The 24,753-nt window shown below is 34.6% G+C and overlaps 1 protein-coding gene across 1 annotated transcript; it reads left to right on the top strand.

The window, feature by feature from the left end:
• Positions 1-15,399: 15,399 nt before the first annotated feature.
• On the top strand, positions 15,400-18,869 carry LOC131641376 (phosphoenolpyruvate carboxykinase (ATP) 1-like). The gene is made up of 12 exons (XM_058911684.1): positions 15,400-15,596; positions 16,035-16,213; positions 16,288-16,441; positions 16,539-16,623; positions 16,720-16,820; positions 16,904-17,202; positions 17,399-17,572; positions 17,672-17,737; positions 17,826-18,004; positions 18,201-18,370; positions 18,464-18,632; positions 18,726-18,869. Exons 1-12 carry the CDS (start codon positions 15,400-15,402, stop codon positions 18,867-18,869), a joined length of 1,917 nt encoding a protein of 638 aa, XP_058767667.1.
• The last annotated feature ends 5,884 nt before the right edge of the window (positions 18,870-24,753 follow it).

Genomic DNA, 24,753 nt, shown 5'->3' with positions numbered 1-24,753 from the left:
TACGGAGTGCAAGAGGGGGACAACTCAGACCAAGTACCTCAGACACAACAGTCTATTCCTAACTCTAGGGAAGACTCCAAGGGTAGTGAACAAATCAAGGCACTGGAGGAGAGACTAAAAGTGATAGAAGGATACGATGTCTTTGATGTGGATGCCTTCGAAATGAGTTTGGTCTCAGACTTGACTATCCCTCACAAATTCAAGATTCCCGACTTCGAGAAATACAAAGGACTCACATGTCCGAGGAATCACTTGCGCATGTATGTGCGGAAAATGGCTGCTTACGCCCGCGATCAAAAGCTAATGATACATTTCTTTCAAGAAAGTTTAAGCGGAGCGTCTATTGACTGGTACATGCAATTAGAGAAGTCCTCTGTCCGAAGCTGGAATGATCTGGCCAACACCTTCTTAAAGCATTACAAGTACAACCTGGACATGGCACCCGATCGGATGCAATTACAAAATATGTCACAAAAGAAGGATGAATCATTCAAGGAGTATGCCCAAAGGTGGAGGGAGATGGCTTCTCGAGTCCAACCTCCCCTAATGGACAAAGAACTGGTGGACATATTTATGAGCACTTTGCAAGGACCATACTACGACAAGATGGTCGGAAGCATATCTTCAGGGTTCTCGGACTTGGTAGTCATTGGTGAGAGAATTGAAGATGGAATCAAAAATGGGAAGATACAAGGGGCACCCTCAGGTTCCTATCACACAAAGAAGTCATATGACGGAAAAAAGGAACCCAACACTGTCGGAGCGATCCTGGTTAATCAGACACCAACACTACAACAGAAGGATCATCAAAAACAACAGGGTGGACAACGCCCCTGGAGGTCCAAGCCAAAACGATCATTCACCCCATTGCACATGCCGCTGTCTCAAGCTCTGCAACATCTGCTCAGTCAGAACTTGGTAACTCTGCTGCCTCCATATTCAGCTCCGACTAACCCCGCTCCCGGGTACAAGCATCATGCTAGGTGCGCTTATCATTCAGATAGTCCTGGTCATGATACAGAGGATTGTGGTCCATTGAAGCACAAGATCCAAGATTTGATTGAAGAAGGGCTCATTGAGTTCGAAGATCCTAGCAAGTCTAACACCATAGGTGGCTAGAAGGAGGATTTCTTAGATCATTAGTTTTGTTTCCATTTGCAATTTCTTTCTGTTTGTTTAAACATTAGTCTTATGACATATGCTATGTACTTTTTCAAAAAATCATTAATGCATTGTTTACGTTTGTCTTGATTCATTCCTAGTGTTCTCACTATATTTAAAACTGTGTTTTTACTCGGTTTTCTTCTTTGTGATATTCAACTCTCGATTAAAATCGTACACCTTTTGAGGGAGAATGACGAAAACGATACCACAATTTCATACACTACGCTTTCAAACAGACCGTGTTGACGATGTACATGCATTGTTTCAATTCCTAAATAACGGAGATATAAGGATGTTAATCCCTTGTCAACCCCTTTGAGCCTAAAGAAGTAGGAGTTTCCCTTCATATAAAATAAAACCCTTCATACATAACCTGGGGTAGGGTAGCTGCTCAGTTAATTTAATTATTCCAAGTTGTTCCTTTGAACATAATCACCGATGGTTCCCCGTCATCATTAATTCCGGCAGTCAATATCCGCGAAGAAAAAATAAAAAGCATTGCAAGAGCCTGCTAAGTCAAAACCTATTAAGGAGACTTGGGCAAAATTGGGGCATCCCGCTGACTGTAATTTTAAAACAAACGGTCTAGAAAAAAAGTTAGGGATAACAAAGTCGAAAAAAGGTTACTATGTACCTTCGACAAAAGGAAAATACTACAAAAAAGGAGAATGACTGCCTTTGCAGATAAACCTTTGGTTTTTGAACCATCACAAATGTCAATGTCACAATTCCCAAATTCTTTTGGAGACTAAATGCATAGCTAACTGAGCATAGGACTGGAGAACATCACGAAGATTGGGATGGGTACAAATAAACTTTGAGCCTCTATCTTTTGTTTCTTTAAACCGTGAACCAGGCCACGTTACAACCTTTAAAAGTCCTAACTGAAGCATGGTTAGTTCGAAAGCATACCGTTACCAAAGGTATCCCGACTCCTTAAGGTCTACTATAACTCTTGAGTTGATATCACTTTCTAAAAAAAAAAAAACTTTGTTTTACTCAAAAAATGTTTTCAAACTTTCAAGACAGACGTATGCATTTGCATTTCATTATAGAGTACACTTGTCTATATAGATTTAAATGTTAACATCAGGGAGAAGTTGCATGGGGCATGGCTAATGGCTAAAAATCCTACTGACTGATGAAGTAGATTTTAAGAGCTTGTCAAAAAAAAAAAAAGAAACATCTCTTACGCATGACTGGGATGGCTAATGTGTACACATGGCATAACTCGTCATTATCCCATTTACATGGGGCAAACAAATCAAGATCCATAGAATCTCTCAAAGATGTTGGATAGCCCATGGTACAAGTCCATTACCTGGGGGCATGTTGCAAAGGTCACTCAGTATCAGATGGTGTCAATGCCACTCTCACATCCTTTCCAGGAACCTTTACAGGATACTTCTCAATCTATCCATATAGTCTTCTTTAAGACATGTTCAAATACTTCTCACCCTTTCTAGGAACTTTTTCAGATAGTCTTTTAAGACACGTTTTCCTATCCCTTCTATTTTCAAACCCTTTCAGATAGTCTTTTTTAAAGACCCATCTTCTTATCCTTTCTATTTTTCAAACCCTTTCAGACAGTCTTCTCTAAGACATATTCCTTTCTAAGAGCCTTTTCTAGGTAGTCTTCTGTAAGACATCTCTTAACTTTTTCAGTTAGTCTTTTTAAAGACATATTCAAGCTTCTCTTATGCTTCCAAGAACCTTGTCAAACTTTGTTTAAAGTACAGAGTCTTCTCTAAGACAGTTCACCATCCTTTCTAGGGTGATCTTCTTCAAGATATTTTTCCCTAAGTTTTGTTAAAAACGACACATTCCTTAAAACAGTCTGTATCCTCTATAGGAATATTTTTGACCCTCTGCACAAACATATCCCTTCGAGCTTTGTTTAAAGCGCAGTCTTGTTTAAGACAATTTCCCATTCTTTCCAAGGACCTCTTCAGGTAATCTTATAAAAGACATCATCTCATTCTGAGTACTCAGCAAATCACTATCCGTCAGGCGCTACCGAAACGCGTGACTCACTCTGAAAAGCTTATGCTTCACATCCAACATTTACAATCAAGAATCCTATTGACTAGGGGCATTCTTTTCCAAGAATTCAAACACTGGGGCAATGCATATCAGGCAAGACATGGTGAAATTTGAGTTCCCTCAAAAGGTCCCTACTTCAGATTAAGGGGCACGTCTCTCAAAATTTCCGATATTCGGGAAGTCACACTAGCATCATACAAAGAGCATTGTTGCATATTTGATCTTCTCACGCCTGTACTATTCACATCCCGCAGTGTGGGATAGGCATACATGCATAATTCTCATTGAGAATCTCATTACATGACACATGCATCATGACATTGCATAAAACTAGCGTTGCCTTTTCAGGTCATTCCATAATTCAAAAAGATGTTATCATCTGATTACAGTGCAAATACGATCGTATCAACGATTCAGTCTTAACAGATACAATTCTAATACCTCATTCCAAGTCTTTCTTCAAAGATAATACAGAAGCAACCAAAGAATTTCTTACCTCTCCAGGTAGTGTTGTCCAAGACAATTATCTCAATCTTTCCAAGCTGTCTTGTTTAAGACATATCATCTCCCGTCTAAGAGCCTTTCCAGGTCAATCTTGTTTAAGATGTTTCATATCTTTTTAGAAGCCTATCTAGGTAATCTTGTCTAAGACGTTCATACCTTTATAGGAACCTTTCTAGGTAGTTTTGTTTAAAACATCTCACGACCTTTATAGGAATCTTTGTAGGTAGTTTTGTTTAAAACGTTTCATGCCCTCTATAGGAATCTTTTTAGATAGTTTTGTTTAAAACGTTTCATATCCTTTATAGGAATCTTTTTAGATAGCTTTGTTTAATATATAGAATGTCCTTTATAGGAACCTTTATAGGTAGTTTTGTTTAAAACATATCATCCCCTTTATAGGAACCTCTATAGGTAGTTTTGTTTAAAACGTTTCATGTCCTTTATAGGAATCTGTTTAGGTGAGTTTTGTTTAAAACGTATCATATCCTGTCTAAGAGCCTCTCCAGGTCAGTCTTGTTTAAGATGTATCATACCTTTCTAGGCAGTTTTGTTTAAAACATTCCGCATCCTCTATAGGAATCTTTCTAGATAGTTTTGTTTAAAACGTTCCATATCCTCTATAGGAATCTTTTTAGATAGTTTTGTTTAAAACGTTTCATGTCCTTTGTAGGAACCTTTCTAGGAAGTTTTGTTTAAAACATATCGTTCTCTTTATAGGAACCTCTCTAGGTAATCTTGTTTAAGATATCTCATATCCTATCCAGGAGCCTTTCTAAGTAAGTCTTGCGTAAGACATATTACATCCATTCAAAAAAAAACCTTTTCAGGTAATCTTTTTCAAAAAACAATTTGGCATCCTTTTCAGTCTTCTTTAAGATCTTCTACGAACCTTTCTGGGTGGTCTTCTCTAAGACATTCATTGTCCTCTCCAAGAACCTCTTTAGGTAGTCTTTGCAAAACATTTCCAGCCTCTTTAGGTAGCCTTCTTCAAGACAAATCTCCGTATCCATTCCAGAAACCTCTTCAGGTGGCCTTATGTAAGACATTACTTTATATCTCTTCAGATACAATCAAATGGGTGGCATCTATAAGCCCATCTCCCACAGAGCTCCTTCCCTACGCAAGCAAATTTCAGGGCATTTTAGTGTCCAATCGTCTTCTACCTCTTCAGGTTCAAGAAGATTGAACAGGGGCAGCTGTCATACCCCAAAATTTGCCCTCCCATATTCCATTCACAATGATGCAAAGCTCAGGGTTCAGTCCCAAAGACCACTCACTCCAAAGTCCAGAAGATCCATAGTCAACTGGTTTGACCTAAAAAAGCCAACCACCACCAGAGCATAGTCAAAGCTTCCCAATTTTGGTCAACATCTAGTATGTGAAGTACAACCATCATTTGATCAAAGATTGATCATGATTTCATTAATAGAAACTCAGAGATGAACAAATACACAAAGGTTCAAATTAGGGTTTCTTAGGAGAAAGTCAACCCAACTTTGACTGGGCATAACTTTCACATGGAACATCAAAAATTCCCCATTCAAAGCCTATGTTGAAGGAAATTGGATTATCTACAAATTTGTCTCTCACAAGCCAGGGCTAGAAATGATTCATTTGAGAGATACAGTGCAAAAGATTACAGGTCCTTTTCAGGCATCCTCCAAAAGCTGTTTTTTGTCAAAGAGGATATGATCAAGATAAAAGCTCCAAATAAAAAATATACTCCAAAGTGGTTTATAGAGGACCTCTTGAGGTTTCCAAAAAGTATTAGAACTCCTCCATAGCTCAAAAGTTGAGTGAGATATGATGGATCAAAGTTGGTGGATTTTGGGGGACCAAATGTGAAAAAGGAGGTTCAAATTAAAAAATCTTGCAAATGGGCCTATGTTTTACAACTCAAACTTGATCCACAAGTTACCCAAACCCCATGCCACAAATTTTACTTTCTATTTAATTAATATATAATTTTATTTCATTTTTTAATGATTTAAAATAAGTTAATTAAAAGAAAATCAAATGTTTTGTTGGAAAATATATTTTGGTGATTTCCAATTAATATTAATGACAAAATATATGGCAATTTTCGTGACAATTGGATTGAGAAAGAATAAGTGAGGTTTTGGCCAAAATAGAAAGATTATATTCAAAGAAAAAGTCAATTTTCACAAACTTGGAAAGATTGGATTCAAGAGTATTTTGGATTGTTTTAAATGACCTAATTCACACCCTATAAGTACAAAACACGAGGCAAAGGATTAGGGGAGAAAAATTCTGCAGAAAAACGATCCTCAAGAACACAAGGAAGTCACCAAAAATTTCAAATCGGTTTTGGAGATTAAGGAAGAGTTAGAGGATTCTAAGGTTTGCTATACACTCCTTGGAGCATTCTGAATCGATTGGGATCATCACACGGCTTCAACACCCCCAGATTGTTCTCCATCGAGCCAAGGTATGAGGTTTCAAACTTTTGATCGGTTAGAGTAATCCACGCATGTTTATTGCAAATTAATTGTATATTATGATTGTTCTCAATTCTGTGATCGTTTCTGGGCAAGAAATTTATCGTTTGCGTGGTTCTATCGTGATTAGCCATTAGAGACCGTTTTCGAGTTTTTAGGGTTTAAATTGGGGGTTCTGCGTAGAAGTAAAATTAGGGCGTGAGAATAGCTTAGTTGAACTCGCAAGATCAAAACGAAGAAGATAGGGGGGTCGCGCCAGATTTATATATATTTATGCCCTATTCGCTATTTTTTGGTATTGTTGCTACGGAGGATATTTTTGTAGCGAAACCGTAGCTAAAACTTGCAGGTGTTGTGAGTCCTGGGGTAGAAGACGATGGCGTGTCAACGCCTGGTTGGCCGTTTTTGAATTTCGCGCGCAGTCCCATGTGTGTATTCAGTCTTTGTATATAATTTGTTGAACATGCGCCATTATCAAATGAGTGACTTGGCTGGGTTGGTTAAGAGAACGCGTTTGGGAGTGGAGGGTCGCAGGTTCGAGCCCTCACTCCAACTTGTATTTTTTCTAAATTTCCCAATGAGATCCCATGCGCTGCCAGCTAAGTAACTTACCATACGCCCTCAAGATCTCACCCTAGGATAATCACCAGCCTAGATCTAACGCGCCCAGCCTTGGGATCTATACCATAAACCCTCAATCCAACCACACAGAACCCTAACCCTAATAAAATTAAATAATTTTAATTATTTATTTGTTTAAATTAAAATACTTTTAAATATATTAATTATATAATAATAATTATTTTTATAAATAAGTTATTATATGATATTTATATTAAAATGTCAATTTGTTGTTCGTGCCGATTAAATCGATTAATCGCTATGGGCAATAATAATTTTAATTAAATGTTTATTTAATTAAAATACAATTAATTTCTATTTAGTTAAATGGTTTCAACCATCCTCATTGGTTGTGATGATTAACTATTCAATTTCCTCATTCCTAATTCGTTATTCTTTTTAATCGAATCAATCGATTACGAGGGATAACGATACAAATTAATTATTAAATTATTAAAATACGATTCAATTATATTCGATCAAATGGTTGCAACTATCTTATTAGTTGTGATGATTAATCCTTTTTTCTAACTTCAAATTTGTTATTCTTTTTAATCGAATCAATCGATTGCGAGGGGTAACAATGCAAATCAAATTCATAATTATTAAAAATACCTTAATTCATTATTAGTGATAATCGAATCAATCGATTAAAATTGATAGTGATGCAATCTCAATCTTTTAACTATGGCGATTGAATCTATTGATCGTTGCGGTTAATAGTGCTAAATCAAACCAGGGTTGTACGCCCACATCCTAAAACACTCCTCAAAACCTTTCAAAACCACAATACCAAACTATGGATTTTCATCCTCGTCAATTAGACAACTCAAAATGCTTTTCAAAGCACAAACAATTTCAAACACCTTCAATTCAAATCCTAAGGGCGTACAACCCGTCCCCCGAACTACGTTGACTCTGATTCTCCATAAGGAGATACGTAGGCACTTGGCAACAAGGCGAGTCCCCTTCCTCCAAATCTTAATCATGTCTTTAACCCTATTAACTGTTTGTCACCTTTCTTTATAAACCTTGCCATAAACCTTTATCTTTGAATGTTAGCCTTTAGGAAAGGGTTGAGGGTGCCTAACACCTTCCCTCGACCTGAATATAGTATCTTACCCTGATCTCTATACTGCGTAGGGTTTCCTATTCGCCCTTCAGAATAGGTGGCGACTCTCTAAGTTATAATTTTTAGGCAGGTTGCTACAGCATGTGGTACCAATTCATGGGATTAACCCATCTCACCGATCCAAACACCACCAGGATACGGCTACTGCCAACTCACTAATTCCACACAATCGGAATTAGCTACCGGTGATCCAAACACCACCAGGATACAACTCCAAATGAATATGAATGCATGCCCACCTATAGCATGCTAATAATCAACACCGAATAATGCATTCATATTTCAACACCGTGCAACAATCATTTCATGCATTCATCGCATTAAAACAATATCAACAGAGCAAATATATTGCCACAACACCACCGCATAAACACATTTATCATTTATGCATACAAGGTATAAATCACCACCATAAATATCGAGTTTTTAAATAAAATCGAATACCATCCGACACACCCTTTAAGTATATAAAATATTTCGTTAGCTTTAGAACACCCAAAACGACGCTTAAAACGGGTACACGGTTTGAAAGTTATGAGTTTTAGAAAATATTATTTTTTTTTCCAAAAAGCTACAGTGTAACCAGTTACCAAAATGGTGTAACCGATTATACCCACGAAAAATGTTGTTATTTTCAAAATGATCCCAGTGTAATCGGTTACGGGAAATAGCGTAACCGGTTACGCGTGACAAAACCTATTCGCTATTATTCCAAAAATGCTGTAATCGGTTACCGTAACCGATTACGAGCTCGAAATTTCAATTCTTTGGAAAACACACTCAGTGTAACCGATTACCGTAACCGATTACGCCCCTTCTGCTACATCAACTTCGCTTTTGGCAGCATTTCATCCCCTCCATTCAATCCAAATAGTACTAGTTCGATTATAACACAATTACAAAGCGAATTTCAGATGTTTCACACAATATTATCAGACAACAAGTCTATCAAACATCACCAATCATTTACAACCACTCAATTGCATACGATCTATGAAATTGATCCCTAAGCTTCAAAACCCCAAAACCTACCACACATCCCAATTGAATCAAACAACACACAAATTCAATCCTACTATTCATAAACCGATAGAAGATGATAATCGGAAGAGTCCCCTTTACCTTAGCCAACTTCTTGGATTCTTCCTCTTCCTCTTCGAAAGCTCTTTCATGTTCTTCTCTTTCTTCTCTTTTGCTCTTTTGCTCTTCTATTTTCCAATTTCCTTATTTTCCTTCTTTTATGAAAAATAGAACATAATTTTAGTAAAGGCCTAACACTTAGCACCTCCCCTTTACTAACCACAACACTGGCCCAATTATCTTATTTTCTATAATTCTCCAATTTAATCCGATTAATATACCAACTAATCCCAATAATTAATTTAAATTCTACTTAAATTAATAAATGGAAAATACGGGGTGTTACAAATAACGCCTTCTTTGACCGGTTAAAGTGTCATGCTTACATGGATCGTTACTTCCTAAGCGTATTATCAGCCTATTTATAAATCCTTTGTCATTCATCTGTTCACAGTGTGCTGAAGTGAGAATCACTATGAGGTTCTTACGGGTCTGGGAAAACTGTTCTTGGATTTGGTTTAGTGATGTCTGTAACACCCCATATTTTCTAATTTTAATTTAATCGGAAATTAAATTTTTATTTAGAATTATTTAGTATTTTCGTTGAACTAATTGGAGGAATTATGGAATATTGGTCTTTGGGCCAAGTGTGGTATTTAGTAATGAGGGGGTGTTAAGTTGTTGAGCCCATTACTAAATTATGTTATGTTTTCATAAAACAAAGAAATAAGAAGAAATTGATAAATAGAGGAGGAAAACCTAAGAGGGAAAGAAGAAGAACTCATGGACAAAAACCATTTTCGTATTCATGGTGCAACCCTCACAAAATGAGTCATAATTTTCTGCTCGTAGCTCCAAATCCAGTAATTCTTGAAGATTCAGATTCTACACGAAATTTCCTTCAATTTAATATATTAATTCGTTTCAGGGAAGTTCTTGATGAGGGAGATAAGCGAGTTTGAAGATTGGAGATTCTTGCTGAATTTGAAGAAAAAAGGCTTATGGGTTTGATGGAGAAGAAGGGGAAAAGTCCGGATTCTTGGCTAAGGTAAGGGGGGACTCTTGCGATTAACATCTATTATTGGGTTATGGATAATAGGATTGATATAGGTATATTATTTCATTTCAATTGAGTCGTATGATAGAGTTTAGGTTTTTGGGATGGTTGTTGATAATTATCTATTTTAATGAATCCCATGAATTTGGTGTTGTATGATGTTTGATGATGCATAATATATGTTATAGGTGTGTATGATATATGTTGTGTGGCTATTTTGTGGTATTTGATCAACTTGAATCGATTTTGGGTTGAGGATGTGTGAAATCGCAGGTTTGTCGCAGACCTGAAAATCTGCAGAATCGCCCGTCCGCTAAGCGGGGCTATGCTCGCTAAGCGGATGCTGTTTGTTTTTCAGAAAATAAAAGGGCTCTCTAAGAGGAGCCAGTCCGCTAAGCGGAGGTCCCAACGTGGTTCGCCTCTGTGATGCTTCGCTTGAAGCGGGATTGTTGAATTTTTACCCCATAAGCGCGCTAGTGGTTGCTAAGCGGACCCTGTAGTGCAGAAAATTATTAAAACTTTGAAATAACGTATCTTTTGATTCACATATTCGTTTTAAGTGTCGTTTCGAGCATGATGAAGCTTATGAAATATTCTTTGTGTTATAATGATGAAATGAGCAGTAGCTCAAATTTATTTTTTTAAACCATGATTTGCTCGTTTTGATGAATGATGTATTGTTGACATATATGATGAAATGTGACAATATAAGATGTGTTTGAAAACATGATTATGTGATGATTGTTGAGAATTGTATAATGATGATTGGTTTGTTTTGGAAGATGTGAATACACGTATGTTCTTTATGGATGATGAGGATGAGGATTAATGTGGATACATGTATGTTCTTAATGATGATGATGATGATATGATTGTATTTGAATGATGCTAATGTATATAAGCATGCTTTGATGATGATGATGATGATTGTTTGAGTATTGGATGATGTTACTCATATACTTGACGATGGTATAAGAATGTTTCATATATGTTTGCATTCATTCATAATCATATGTTGAGGGCTGAATCCAGATGATGTAGTGAATTCAATGAAGGGCATAATTCCCATTGTGTTGAATTTGTGCTGGTAGGGCCGTATCTTGACGATGTTGGATCGGTCGGTGGGTTATTCCCATTGATGATGTTGGTACCACATGCTTAGTGTCAGTTCATTCATATGCATGATTTTATAACATGATTGGATGTTTTCTAGTGTTATGAATATTGAAGATGTGTTGGTTGTTGTGATGATGAAACTTGTCTGAATATCTGTATATGATACAATTGGGTGAATAATGTGACTATGATGTGTTATTGTTTGACTCTATAACATTTGTTAATTTGAATGAGACTCACCCTTACTGTTGACATTTTCAGATTGAGGAGTAGCTGCCTGATTTTGGTGAGGATAGCTGATAGGCTAGTTCATTAGTTCGAGTCGGTGTCATGCTCTGATATTGTAACACTGGGGGAACGCTAGTATAGAGCTTTGATTGTAACTCTAGTTATTTGTTTTGGATTTATTTTGTGGGATTTTGCATAGATGATGTTATGCTTATCCTTGAAGAATGTTCCGTTGTGTAGAAACATGATTATGATAATGTGATGATTTGTTCCTAAGTAGCATGACAAATGACTTATGATAAATTGGTTTAAATTGAATTGTGGCACCCTTGTTTTTATGTTTTACTCTGATTAATTTATTTAATTGTCGCGGGGTTTAGAAGGGTGTTACAATGGCCTTAGTTGTCAACTTTTGGCCAAAAAGGGGGAGAACGGGTGTGTTACTCACTCATTCAGGTGTTGGTACCCACATCTGATATCCAAACCTTGTAGAAAAAATGCTCTACCTTAAGACTGTATGGTATCTAGTTGTGACCTATGATATGAGTTATGAAGAATTGTTGTGACTTGTGGTCTGAGTTACACCATTTGTGTACTCATTATTACATATCATGCAAGTAGTTCTTCAATTAAGGGGGGAGTTGTATATCTTCTTCCTCGTGTACACCAAATGACTTCAGGAGTTTCTATCTAATAATCCTGAGGTTGTTGTTCCTTGGTGTTCAAGATCTGGAGTAGATGGTGCTGAGTCAGAGTGCTTGTTCAAGATGTCAGACAAGATGTTTTGACAACACAGGAGTTGAAGATGCTTCTGGTTCTAGACTAGACCTTTCTTTCTGTAATATGAAAGAAGAGGTCTTGAAATTTGAAGATGCTGCTGATGACATTCTTGGAAGTTGAAGCAGCTGCTAATGACATTGTCAGGTGTTATTTATTTTAGCCAAAAATATACCAAAGGAGGAGATTGTTGGTTCTGTATTTTATGATTGGCAGATTTTTGTAAAACAAATAATATGAAAGAAAAAGATAGGACATATTTACTATTGAGCAGGTATAGAAGATGTCCTACAAGATGTCATAACATGTTGAGTTGAAGATCTTTAACATCTGGAATAACATGTCGTTTGAAGAAGCGCAAGACATCATGCCCGCTGATTTGGAAGATTCAGTCTGTTTTGAATAATGCAGAACATTCAAAGAATATTATGCAATCTTTGAAAGGCATAAATTTAAAGTTCGAAAGAATCAAGAAGAATATTGAAGAATAAAAGACTTTCTATAATTGGATGCAATTTAGAAAGGTTTGATTGAAGACTTATTTTTTAGCAGTAGTTGTTACTGGTTTGTAACAGCAATTATGCTGCAATTAGAAGACCAAATCCAGTTGGGAATACGTTATAAGTAGAAGCATTGTAACCTAGAATTTTAGGCCAGCCGAGAATAGAAATAATGTAATTATTAGGGTTAGGTCAGGTAAACTTCGCGGCCTGTGGGAAGGTTACCATTGTGATCCTCGAAGCCCGCAGGCAAGAGGAGTATTTTTCTTAAAGGAAGCTTTGAAGCAACTTCAAGATAGGAATCTGGAGAATTAAAATAATAGCAGGAGAGAAGGATATTAAGTCGTTGATACAGTTCCTAGGACTAGAAACTATACAACACTATTGCGATGGTTGGGAGTGAGCAGAGGTTCTCATGTCTTAGATTGGGTAGGGACTAGGTTGACCGGAGGTTGTTTACCTATAAACCAGAGGTTGTTTACATAAAAATAGTACTACTGATGGTGATTCTCCTTCCTGGCTTGGTATGCCCCCATAGTAGGTGTGATTTCACCGAACTGGGTTAACAATTCTTGTGTTGTTTATTGTTTTTCTGATTACTACGTCTATACCTTGCTACCTGAAAGTTGGATCAGATGTCTTAGCATCCTGTGTGACATTTGAAGTCTGACTTACCAGAATTTCACATTCCATTAATATCGATGCTAGCATTTCTAAAGAAGGATTCTTGACTATGGGATGCATCATAAAAGATCAACATCAATCAATTTCAATAGCGGCCAGCAAAAGAGAAGATATCACAGTCGAGGTTGCGTTGGGAGAGGCAGTGGAAATTTGTTGGGGTCTGAGTTTGGCTAAAGACCTGCAGCTTGAAAGGATAGTGGTTAAGTCAGATGCTAAGGCGATTGTAGACTGCGTCAATTCTATCTGAAAGATTGCAGTTTTGGAGCCCGTTATTTTTTATATTAGAGCACTTTTCAATAGTTTTAATTTCTCTTCTCTTTTGTTTCATCGTAGATGCTATAATGTGCAAGCTCATAACTTGGAAAGATTTGCATATGTTGTTCGGTCTTGGATCTGAATTGGAGGTTATCCATCTATGGAGGCCTCTGCACTTGTACCAGATGTTGGCTTCTCTTCTTAAATGAAAATTAATTTCCCATAAAAAAAAGTTAAGTAAGTTTTTTGCCTTATAAATATCTCAAATTTCATTTTTAGTCCCTATTAAAAAAATGACATCTTTTAGTCTCTATAAAAAATTGTATGCATGCAGTTTTAGTCTCTGCTATTTTTTAAAATTTTGAAAACTATTTAATTACTCTTAAAATTTTAAATTTTTGAATAATTTTTTTCATACATATTTAGAATATTATAAAATATTTCTTTATCAAATTGTAGATTTTTTTATAATGAGAAGAATTAAATATGAATTTTTAAAATTTTAAAAGATAATGAGAAAAGTAATGCAAATCTTGATTTAAAAATCAAATTTTGAATTTCTTTTTTTTTTCGATAAATTTTTTATAACGTTTCTAACACGTCTGTAAAATAATTATTCAAAAATATACATCGGTTTAACAGTAAGGACTAAAACTACGTGCATAATAATTTTACGGGACCAAAATATATCATTTCTTTAATAGAGACTAAAAATAAAATTTGAGATATTTATAGGACCAAAAACATACTTAACCAAAAAAAAAAATAGTCAAGAAAAAGAAATATAAAAAAACTAAAATAAGTATAGATACATACTTCATGATGGCATTGCACATTGTTTGATCAGTGTTGCTTGTGGGAAAGGTTTTTTGTTTTTAGTCCAAGAACCAATGTATTTTGGAACAAAAAGAGAATTATATGCCAATTTCGGGGAGTTCGATCAAAATTTGAAGGGGAAGTGACTAAAATAAACTGGATACGTAAATTATTAGAAAACTTAAAACGGGGGAATAGGGGAAACTATAATAATTGTTAAAAAAATAAGAACTGCAAGCCAAAAATGTTAATCCAACTAAAAAAATAATTGTAAAAATCCTATTGATCGCAAGAATGAAAAGTATGTAGTTAGATGTCAATATGTGCAAAAAGCCCCAGGCATGTAAATTGCAAATAATAGCAATTTATTCAAATTTCACTACGTTGTAGTGATATAGCCACTATTCGACAATACTTTGTATTCTAGCTTTAACTAAATGCGCGTATACAAACAAGAAACAACCAATAGTGAATTCATTTTGCAAAAATAGGTCTATGGATGAAAATTAATACTGTCATGGAAACTGACTAAACAACATTTCCGTTGGATAATGTGTTGGAAATTTTCTATTCTAAGCTCTTAAGCTTAGGGATCATAGGTTTAAAAGCCACATCATCAAAACCTTCTACTTTCATTTATACTCATTCTAATTTCTTTCTTTCTCTCTTTCTCATTACTATATCTCATTACTAGGTACGTTCTCTCTTCATGCTACAACCTCCAAATTATGATTCCCTCATTATTGTTGCATAGATATTTCTAATGGAAGTTGTGTCTATACATGTTTGTGTCTGTGTCATGTGTTTGTGTCATACTTTATAGGTTATAGTTATGTAACACATGCATGCATGTATTATCGCAATTTTATGTAACTTTGAATCATAATAAACCTTATCTGGCATAGTCTCATGTTATAAATTTGTGTGTTGATGTGTGTCTTGTTATCGGCAGATAACTGCAAGATGTCGCCAACCAAAGACAAAGCTATAATGGAAAATATCGACGACGAGGGAAGTATTCAAACGGTTAAGGCTAACACCATTGATGAGCTTCATTCACTACAAAGGAAGAAAAATGCTATTCCCAGTGCCGGATCTCAAGGTGATTTAAATACTTATTCTAGAGAAGAGCGTCACAAACAACAACTTGAATCCATCAGGTATGTGGTCTGACTAACAAATTTTCATGTTTTTGAATGTTCATTATGTTATAATAAATTGTTACATGATCTAAGCATTTCATTTTCATTATGTAAAAACTTGATTTCTTAATTAATCACTTCATTATATAAATTTGTTAATAGTCTTTTTTTAAGTATTTTTTTTTAGAGAAATAAATTAATATAATAAAATATTATCGTAATTTAGCGGAATACACTTCTGTCATTGGCTTTAAATCACACTGCATATTCTATTATGTTAGTGTTAAATTCTCTTGACAGAGTTTTACGGTCTATTGTAGTTCGTTCGGTTGGAAGGATTAGTTTATTCAGTTGCGTGCAAAAAATATCCGATTATACGTGCAAAAAATATATAGTACGCAAACATATCTGATAATAATTCAATGATTAATGACATGAATTAATTTGATGAAACAGTGCATCTCTAGCTTCATTAACAAGAGAAACTGGACCCAAAGTAGTGAAGGGAGATCCAGCTTTGAGATCAGAAACACAAAGAGTTGCTCATGTGCCTCACCAACGTATCACACCAACCATTGCTGTCAGTGACAGTGCCCTCAAGTTCACTCATGTTCTCTATAATCTCTCCCCAGCAGGTTCTCTTTTACTTTCTCTTTTCACTCATTTTTTATATATCGAAATTATATGCTAATGTGGAAGAATGGTGCAGAACTTTATGAGCAAGCCATAAAGTACGAGAAAGGCTCGTTCATAACTTCAACCGGAGCCTTGGCCACGCTTTCAGGGGCCAAGACTGGACGGTGTCCGAAAGATAAGCGTGTGGTGAAGGATGACCTCACTGAGAATGACCTTTGGTGGGGAAAGTAAGCATCGTTTTCATATTAAGGACTAGTTTGAATTTGAAATTCCGTTAAGGGACTGCAACTGTAATTTTATCTAAAAAACCGTTATGTTTTGAAGGGGTTCTCCGAATATTGAGATGGACGAGCACAGTTTCATGGTGAATAGAGAAAGAGCTGTTGATTACTTGAACTCTTTAGATAAGGTCACATTTCTCATTTATAGATTAAAAATGTAACTAAGATTGAATATGAAAATGGAGAAGATTCTAATTAAGAGAATGATATAATCGAATTTGCAGGTTTTCGTGAATGATCAATTCTTGAACTGGGATCTAGAGAACAGAATCAAAGTTAGGATTGTCTCTGCTAGAGCTTATCATTCACTTTTTATGCACAACATGTAAGTTCTAACTTTGTTATTTGCATGCTCATGTTGTAACTGCGAATGTGGAATGAAATTTAACCGAATGTCCGTATTGGCAGGTGCATTCGACCAACTCCTACAGAGCTTGAGGAATTTGGAACACCGGATTTCACTATTTACAATGCAGGACAGTTTCCGTGTAATCGTTATACACATTACATGACATCTTCAACGAGCGTTGATATTAATCTTGCAAGGAAAGAAATGGTGATTCTTGGAACACAGTATGCTGGTGAAATGAAAAAGGGTCTTTTTAGTCTCATGCATTATCTCATGCCGAAGCGCAAAATCCTCTCGCTTCACTCCGGTTGCAATATGGGCAAAGATGGTGATGTTGCTCTCTTCTTCGGACTCTCAGGTATATATATACCTTCTAGAATCGTAATTGCGGTTGCAGACTACCATTTAAAAATATATTTTAAATAACCCTTGTCTGACACACATTACATACCAGGTCACACTAATATATAATCCTTAAAAATATTATCGTAGTTAAATGAAAGAGTTACAATGATTTTTTAACCTTTTCTTTTTCTTATCATCGTCTATACTAGGTACTGGAAAAACCACTCTTTCAACGGATCACAATCGATATTTAATTGGAGATGATGAGCATTGTTGGAGTGAGGACGGTGTCTCAAACATTGAAGGTGGTTGCTATGCAAAGTGCATTGATCTATCTAGGGAAAAAGAACCTGATATCTGGAATGCTATCAAGTTTGGTACAGGTATTAATATGAAGCTAATTTAATATCTATTTTCATCTTTAGTTACCTCATACGAGAGATATGCGTTTTGATATGTTTTTTTATCACTTGCATTATCAGTCGTGGAAAATGTTGTTTTTGACGATCATTTTCGAGAAGTTGATTATGAAGACAAATCAGTTACAGGTAACTAACAACTTTGTTTTTTAGTTGCTTTAGTTGCCAACGTTCTCTCCTGGTTGAGCAATGATAACATTGTTGTTTTGTATGGTAGAAAATACTCGTGCGGCTTATCCAATTGAGTACATTCCAAATGTAAAGTTACCCTGTGTTGGTCCTCACCCGAAGAATGTGATACTGTTGGCCTGTGATGCATTTGGCGTGCTTCCACCAGTTAGTAAACTAAGCATGTCACAGACAATGTATCATTTCATTAGTGGATATACAGCTTTGGTAATGTCTAACTCACTTTCCGATATATCTTAGTAATATCTATGAATCACTGACAAAAACACCGACATGACACTTATACTGACACGTAATGGATACTCAAACACACCTTCAACTTGAAGTGTTAGTGTTAAATAGGATAAATTTATGTTTTTATGTATCTCTCATTCGTTAATTCTTATATGGATCATAAATGAAGGTGGCTGGCACAGAAGAGGGTATAAAAGAGCCACAGGCAACGTTCTCGGCTTGTTTTGGTGCAGCGTTTATAATGCTACATCCTACAAAATATGCAGCAATGCTTGCTGAAAAAATGCAAAACCATGGTGCTACTGGATGGCTTGTTAATACTGGCTGGTCTAGTGGAAGGTATATGCATTCAAGATTTTTATTAAAATGTTAATCTTTTTTCTCTATATAGAATATGAAGTTAACTTGGTTTATGCTTCTGTCAAAATGCAGCTATGGTTCTGGAAATCGTATTAAACTATCCTATACAAGAAAAATTATTGATGCTATTCACTCTGGAAGCCTCTTGAATGTTGAGTACAAGAAGACTGAAATTTTTGGACTTGAGATCCCTACTGAATTGGAGGGAGTCCCCTCAGAAATTCTCGACCCTGAGAACACGGTTAGTTTCCCTTGAACTCATGCTTTTTACATGTTATTTAAGCCTAACACTTTTCAAAATCTTTTAAGCAATGGATGTTTTGTTATTTTGCAGTGGTCAGACAAAGCAGCATATAAAGAGACATTGTTGAAGCTGGCTGGATTGTTCAAGAAGAATTTTGAAACCTTCACTGACTATAAGATTGGGGAAGACAACAAGTTGACAGAGGATATTCTTGCAGCTGGTCCAATCTTTTGAAGCAATCTTGTGTTGGGTTTCGCAGAGAAGAAGACTAAGGCTGGCTATAAAATATGCTTGTAAACAATATGTAATGCTTGTAAACAATATGTATTTTTAACAGATTTTAATTAACTTTACAAACTAATTTTTCTCCTTCATAATGCTTTTTATTTCTGCATCTTCATTTGACTATTTCTAAGACAGTACAGAAACATATTTTCATCAAATTAATTTGAGTTGAGAGGATTCTAGCTCTATAAAGATCATACCTTTCATGTAAATAAATACTTGTACAATCTTTGTTATTAGAAAGAGAAATATAAATATTGTGTTACAATTAGATTTAGTATCATAATGCAATGAATGTGTACAATCTTTAAATAGAATTCTTAATAAATAGTGCAAAAACTTTATCTAGCCTTATGGTAACTGATTCTATACAATAAACTTCAGTGAATATATTTCCAAGCTTCATGCACAAGTTCATCGTTTATGAAGGGACGCAAAGACCAAATTAGGCAGTAGCTTTCCAGTTCTTCCGTTGACACGTTCAGATCTAACGCATAAACGATTCTTTCCTGTACCCAAGTGGAATATTTTAAGAGAGTTCTTCATTTGACTGACAGTAATGTAACAGACAAACCATTAATTACCTGCATCAAGTAGTCTTGCTGGACCATACCGTATATGGCAACCATTAGAGCAGCTAAATGTGTGGAATCAGTATTTTTCTTAACTTTTGTAGTTGTAACATCAGTACTTCTAGAATGACAGAAAGCAGTATTTTCGCCGTCCTGAGTAAGAAGCAATTGCTAATCTAGTGAGCCAGAATTCCAGAATTTTCGTTATTATCAAATAGCGTGTAAATGATGCACAAATCTAGTGGATGTGGATACATTTTTATTCAAAAAGATAGAAATTGCATAAGAAATTCTCTGAATTAAAAAATTAGTAGCATTACCAAATCATTATAGATCTCTTGCTTGTTCATTTCAAAATCAATATCCGTATCTGAAAGGGATGATAATTTTCCATGTATACTTTGCAGAATATTTCTTACGTTAGACTGTATATCTTCAAGTTCATCCAGTACTACCTTCACTACAACACATAAACAATTAGTTAACTGTCAAACTAAAAGAAAGAAGACAATATCACCAAGACGCTTATACATAAGGTTTTACACCTAGAGAATATATACAACACAAAACTCAATAAAAAGATGAACCTTAAACCCTAAACCTTATTCTTCTTATCCCACTTTAAGAAAGGGGGCTTGATTTTGTTAGTAAGAATCTTTATGTTAACGTAATGATAACCAATTCATCAAACACAACTTACGTATGAAAAGAAATATTGAAAAAAAAGAAGCATACTCCAAGTTGTAGTTGCATATTCAAAAATTCAGCTGACAAGTTGTTTCTTCGAGGCACAAATATTAAATGTACGAGACTCATCAGTCCAGCTTCATAAATTAAGATTGAAGACAACATAAATAAGGCCTCACCAGTATATATATAAACGCAGTCCATAGCCGTAAAGTAGTCAATCATAAATTTTTTTGGTTGAAAAAGACGCCATACCTTGTCTTATCTGGAGAAGAAGTCCATGTTTACATGAGCCCACTTCCATATGTATATTTTTCCATATTGTAACAATTAACACAGTCAGGGAAAAGAAATAGCAAAAAAATCAAATATTTATAGATGCATACTTCATGATGACATTACAAGTGTGGATGTGTTTATATGGTTTGTCATGAGACATGATTCACAAATCAAGACAACACATTGCACATTGTTTGATCAGTGTTGCTTGTGTGAAAGGTTTTTCTTGTTACTGCAATGACAAATGTATTTTGAAACAAAAAGAGCATTATATGGTCAATTTTGGGGAGTTTAATCAAAATTTGAAGGGGAAGTGACTAAAATAAAGTGGATACGTAAATTATTAGGAAACTTAAAACGGGTGAATAGGGGAAACTGTAATAATTGTTAAAAAAACAACAACTGCAAGCCAAAAATGTTAATCCAACTAAAGTGACCGTGAAGGTATTACTTTGTAAAAATCCTATTGATCACAAGATTGAAAAGCATGTAGTTAGATGTCAATCTAAGCAAGCACTCGTTGAGATTTGCGAAATGCCCCGGTGTTGTAAATCGCAGATAAAAGCAATTTGTTCAAATTTCACTACGTCATAATGATATAGCCAATATTCAACAATACTTTGTACTACACAGTGTATCAGGAACAATTGCGAGTAGTTAAAATTCCACAATGCTATAACCACTATTTGACATCATCGGAATCCCTAAGCCTGTAACGAAAAAAACTACCCGTTCCTCTTAACTACCAACAAAATAGAGTCGTACTTACAACTGGTTGCGTTCTGGTCAACATCTTTGCGGTTCTTACATTCGAAGTTGACATAGGACTTGAGTCTTTCAGTTTCATTAGCTTTAATGATACTGTTGACTAATTTAGAACTTGCATCTATAGGAGGCTTCCGAATAAACTCTGCACGACAAACCAAAAGTTAAGAGATAGCAATATTATTATTTTACCCTAATATCTGAAGAATACCTAATGCTTGTTGAAAACCAGACAAAAGCTTGCTTCCAGCAGTTCCCAACTCATCAATCTTTGTAAACCTATAATAGGGTAGCTGTTGAGAAACATGAAATTATACAGATACATTATGTGAAAAAACAAGTTCAAAATTACCCAGTCATGAAATCTTTGAATTTGTTTAAAATTTGTTTCTCCAAATCAAAAATTGACTTGTCTTCCATGGTTTCCATTCTGCATTTATATAAGAAAAAAATAGTATTATCATTCTTCCTTTTTCTTATTCTGTTACTGATTTGGTTCTATCTAATTTCAAAAACCCTAAATTAACAAAAAAAAACCCATAAAGTGAAGATATATTACCTTAATGGTTTCCAGGTTGAAGAGAAATCTTGTAAATGCGGGAACCAATGGAGACGTAGAACACGAAATCGCAACTGAGAGAAGGAGAGAGTACGGTGGTGCCGTTTGGCGGGAGAATAATAGCACGAGAAAGGGTAAGGAAGAGACGAAGGCTTGTGGAGACTTCCGCCGCTTGTGGTGGTGTGTAACTTAGTAAGGTTAAATATGCTTGTCGAGAGCACTGTACAGTTCATTCTTAACTGTGTTTTTTTTTGTTACAGTAAAATTTATGACTGGATATGAATCCCAGTTTTGTTTCCAAAGAAACAAGTTGCATATTTTACAATAATGATACATGCATGGATTTCTTTTTTCTGATACATAGTCAATCCCAACAAGCAGCATCCCCTGGTTTATGATAAGTTATTAATAGTGTTGCTGCAATTCCATGATACATGATCATTACTACTATCTGTTGATGCTTCAATTCCATTTCTACTGTTTAAGAGAAAAGAAACTATTACAAAAACAAGCAAAGAAATCATCATAAGTAATAGTGCTGCTGCAAATTTTTTTCATCAAGGTCAACAAAAGCAAAATGGCTATGTAATTCCAATAGGATAATTCCAAATAAAAATTATATTAAAAAATTTATAAGTCAGGAATTATATATACTTAGTTTTCTGTTTTAAATAACATAATCCAAAATTTGTTTCAGCATCCAAAAGATTGATTAAACCTTCAATGGTAATGAAATAGTATACAATTATAAAAATGGTATTGCTTTTTGCAAAGGATAGTTCTTATTTTAGTAAGTGTAGCTAGGCTGTCACTATTATATTGTCCTATAATTTATTTCTTTACAAGGAATGATCTTGATCTTCTTGATTACATACAAATTATCTAAATAAATGTATGGCTTTCCAGATTCTATTTAGCTATAATATGCTTTCCATATGGCTAAACTTTGTTTTCTTCATTTTTCCCAAGCATTTAGGGCCCGTTTGTTTTAGCTTTTTTTAAAAATAATTTTTATAGTGTTACCAAATTTTGTGAAAATTTTTTTTACAAAGAAACTTTTTATAAAAGCTTCAAATGAAATTTTTGTTTGAATAGTTATTCTTAAAATATGATTTTAGGTATTTAATCTATTTGTGGGAAAAAAATTTGGATATCAAAATTTTAAAAAATCACTTAATTTTGAAGCTATTTCAAATAGATTTTTATAAAAATCATTTTTGAAATACAACTTTTTTAAAAAATTATGATTTTGACTAAGTTTTGGTCTTCAATTATGTACGTCTATGTTATAGGATGTCAAATTAAGTGTTTCATTTTAGAAAAAACGAATATAAAAAAACTTGTAATATTTTGAAAAACGGTTTTAGAAAATCTATTTTCAAAAATACAAAGAAAAAATCCATTATTTTAAAGCTGAAACAAACTGGCCCTTAGTTATGAGATTACGACACTTTGAGTTCTATTTTTGAATACATAAAGATTGACATCTTTCACTATAGCTTACAAGAGATAAACTCTACTTGTCATACAAGCTCTGCTCCATCTCCAAAACTCTCAATAATGGACCTCTCAATCTGCATATTAACGGATAGTATCAAATTAGCTTGCACATTATGAAAGAACAAAAATTAGCCATCTGAGATAGGTAGACTGAAAAATCTAAAAAACGTTCACCAGTAGCATTCCCACTGAAATCGGAAATCTATTTCCTCTTTTCAGTTGTTATATAACAACCTCTCCGGATCAATCCCTTCATCCATTAGTAACTTGGTCAATTTGGACAATATTCTTCTCCAATCAAATAATCTTTCTGGACCATTCCTCCGACTATCGAAAATTTGATAAAACTTACGAGTTAAAGCTTTTCTCAACTGGAATAGAGAGATTAAAGAAACTAAAGAGATGTAGTAGAAAGAAGATGACATTGTTCAGTTTGCACCATGCTTGCAAAGTGTTTGACAAAAGTTCACAACCAATATCTTTTTTGTTTTTTCTGGGTTTGTTTAGGGAGGTTAAAAACCCCCGCAATATCAATTGTTTTCTAATTTTTGCCAAGCTATCCTCCACGTGGCGTGTCACATAAGTCTCCGTTAATGAAAACTAACGGGAGGGACCAAATTTAGGGACGGAAAAGTTTGGAAGGATCATTGTTTAAAGGAAAAATTTAGTGAGACTAAAATCGAAATTCGCTATATTTTCATGGACTTAAAAATTACTTAACCCTAAAAATTATAATATTAGAACATTTTTTTATTGAAATTTGAAAAAAATAATTCATTTAAAAGAAATTTGGTAATTTATATTTCATTCAACCTGAAGAATTCTCCTAATCTAATGTAAATTCATTTATGTAAGTAGGATAGGAAATGAGTCGAGTCGAGTCGAACTCGCCTCAACTTAGTTTGACTCGTTAAAAATTAGCCGAGTTCGAGTTCGTGTTCATCACGAATATGGCTGTTCAAAACAAACCATGAACCGAACTGAATCGTCGAACCGAACCGAACTGAAGTTAAAATAACCGAACCATAACTAATGGTTAGTGAACCAAACTTATATTTTATTAACGGTTCAAGAACCGAACCGTTATGAAATTAACTAATCTCAAATTAATCCCGAACCGTTGTTACTTAAGTTTTTAAATTGAATTTTATTCTTGAAAATAAAAAAAAAGTCTTTTTTTTTTAATTTCAAAAGTTGTGTTTTTTAATAAAAAAAGTCTTTTTTTTTCAAAAATAAAAAAAAATTGATTTTTTACGAAAATAAAAAAGTTGATTTTTTCAAAAGATAAATGTCGATTTTTGCCCAAAAAAGTAATTTTTTAAAAAGTCGATTTTTACCGAAAATAAAATGTTGATTTTTTCAAAAATAAAAAACGTCAATTTTTGTTGAAAAATCAAATTTTTTCGAAAATAAAGAATCGATTTTTCCAAAAAATAAAAAGATTGATTTTTTCGAAATAACTCGATTTTTT

The sequence above is a fragment of the Vicia villosa genome, unplaced genomic scaffold (assembly GCF_029867415.1).
Source record: "Vicia villosa cultivar HV-30 ecotype Madison, WI unplaced genomic scaffold, Vvil1.0 ctg.003701F_1_1, whole genome shotgun sequence".
Classification (NCBI taxonomy): Eukaryota; Viridiplantae; Streptophyta; class Magnoliopsida; order Fabales; family Fabaceae; genus Vicia; species Vicia villosa.
Note: the sequence above shows the minus strand (reverse complement) of the source record. Positions and strands in the feature narration are given on the sequence as shown.

Bases quoted from the DNA above. Each gene is read 5' to 3' on its own strand.
- LOC131641376 (XM_058911684.1), top strand. From the start codon at position 15,400: ATGTCGCCAACCAAAGACAAAGCTATAATGGAAAATATCGACGACGAG. The intron at 16,624-16,719 runs GTCACATTTCTC...TCGAATTTGCAG, and splicing joins ACTTGAACTCTTTAGATAAG to GTTTTCGTGAATGATCAATT. The intron at 18,371-18,463 runs GTATATGCATTC...GTCAAAATGCAG, and splicing joins ACTGGCTGGTCTAGTGGAAG to CTATGGTTCTGGAAATCGTA.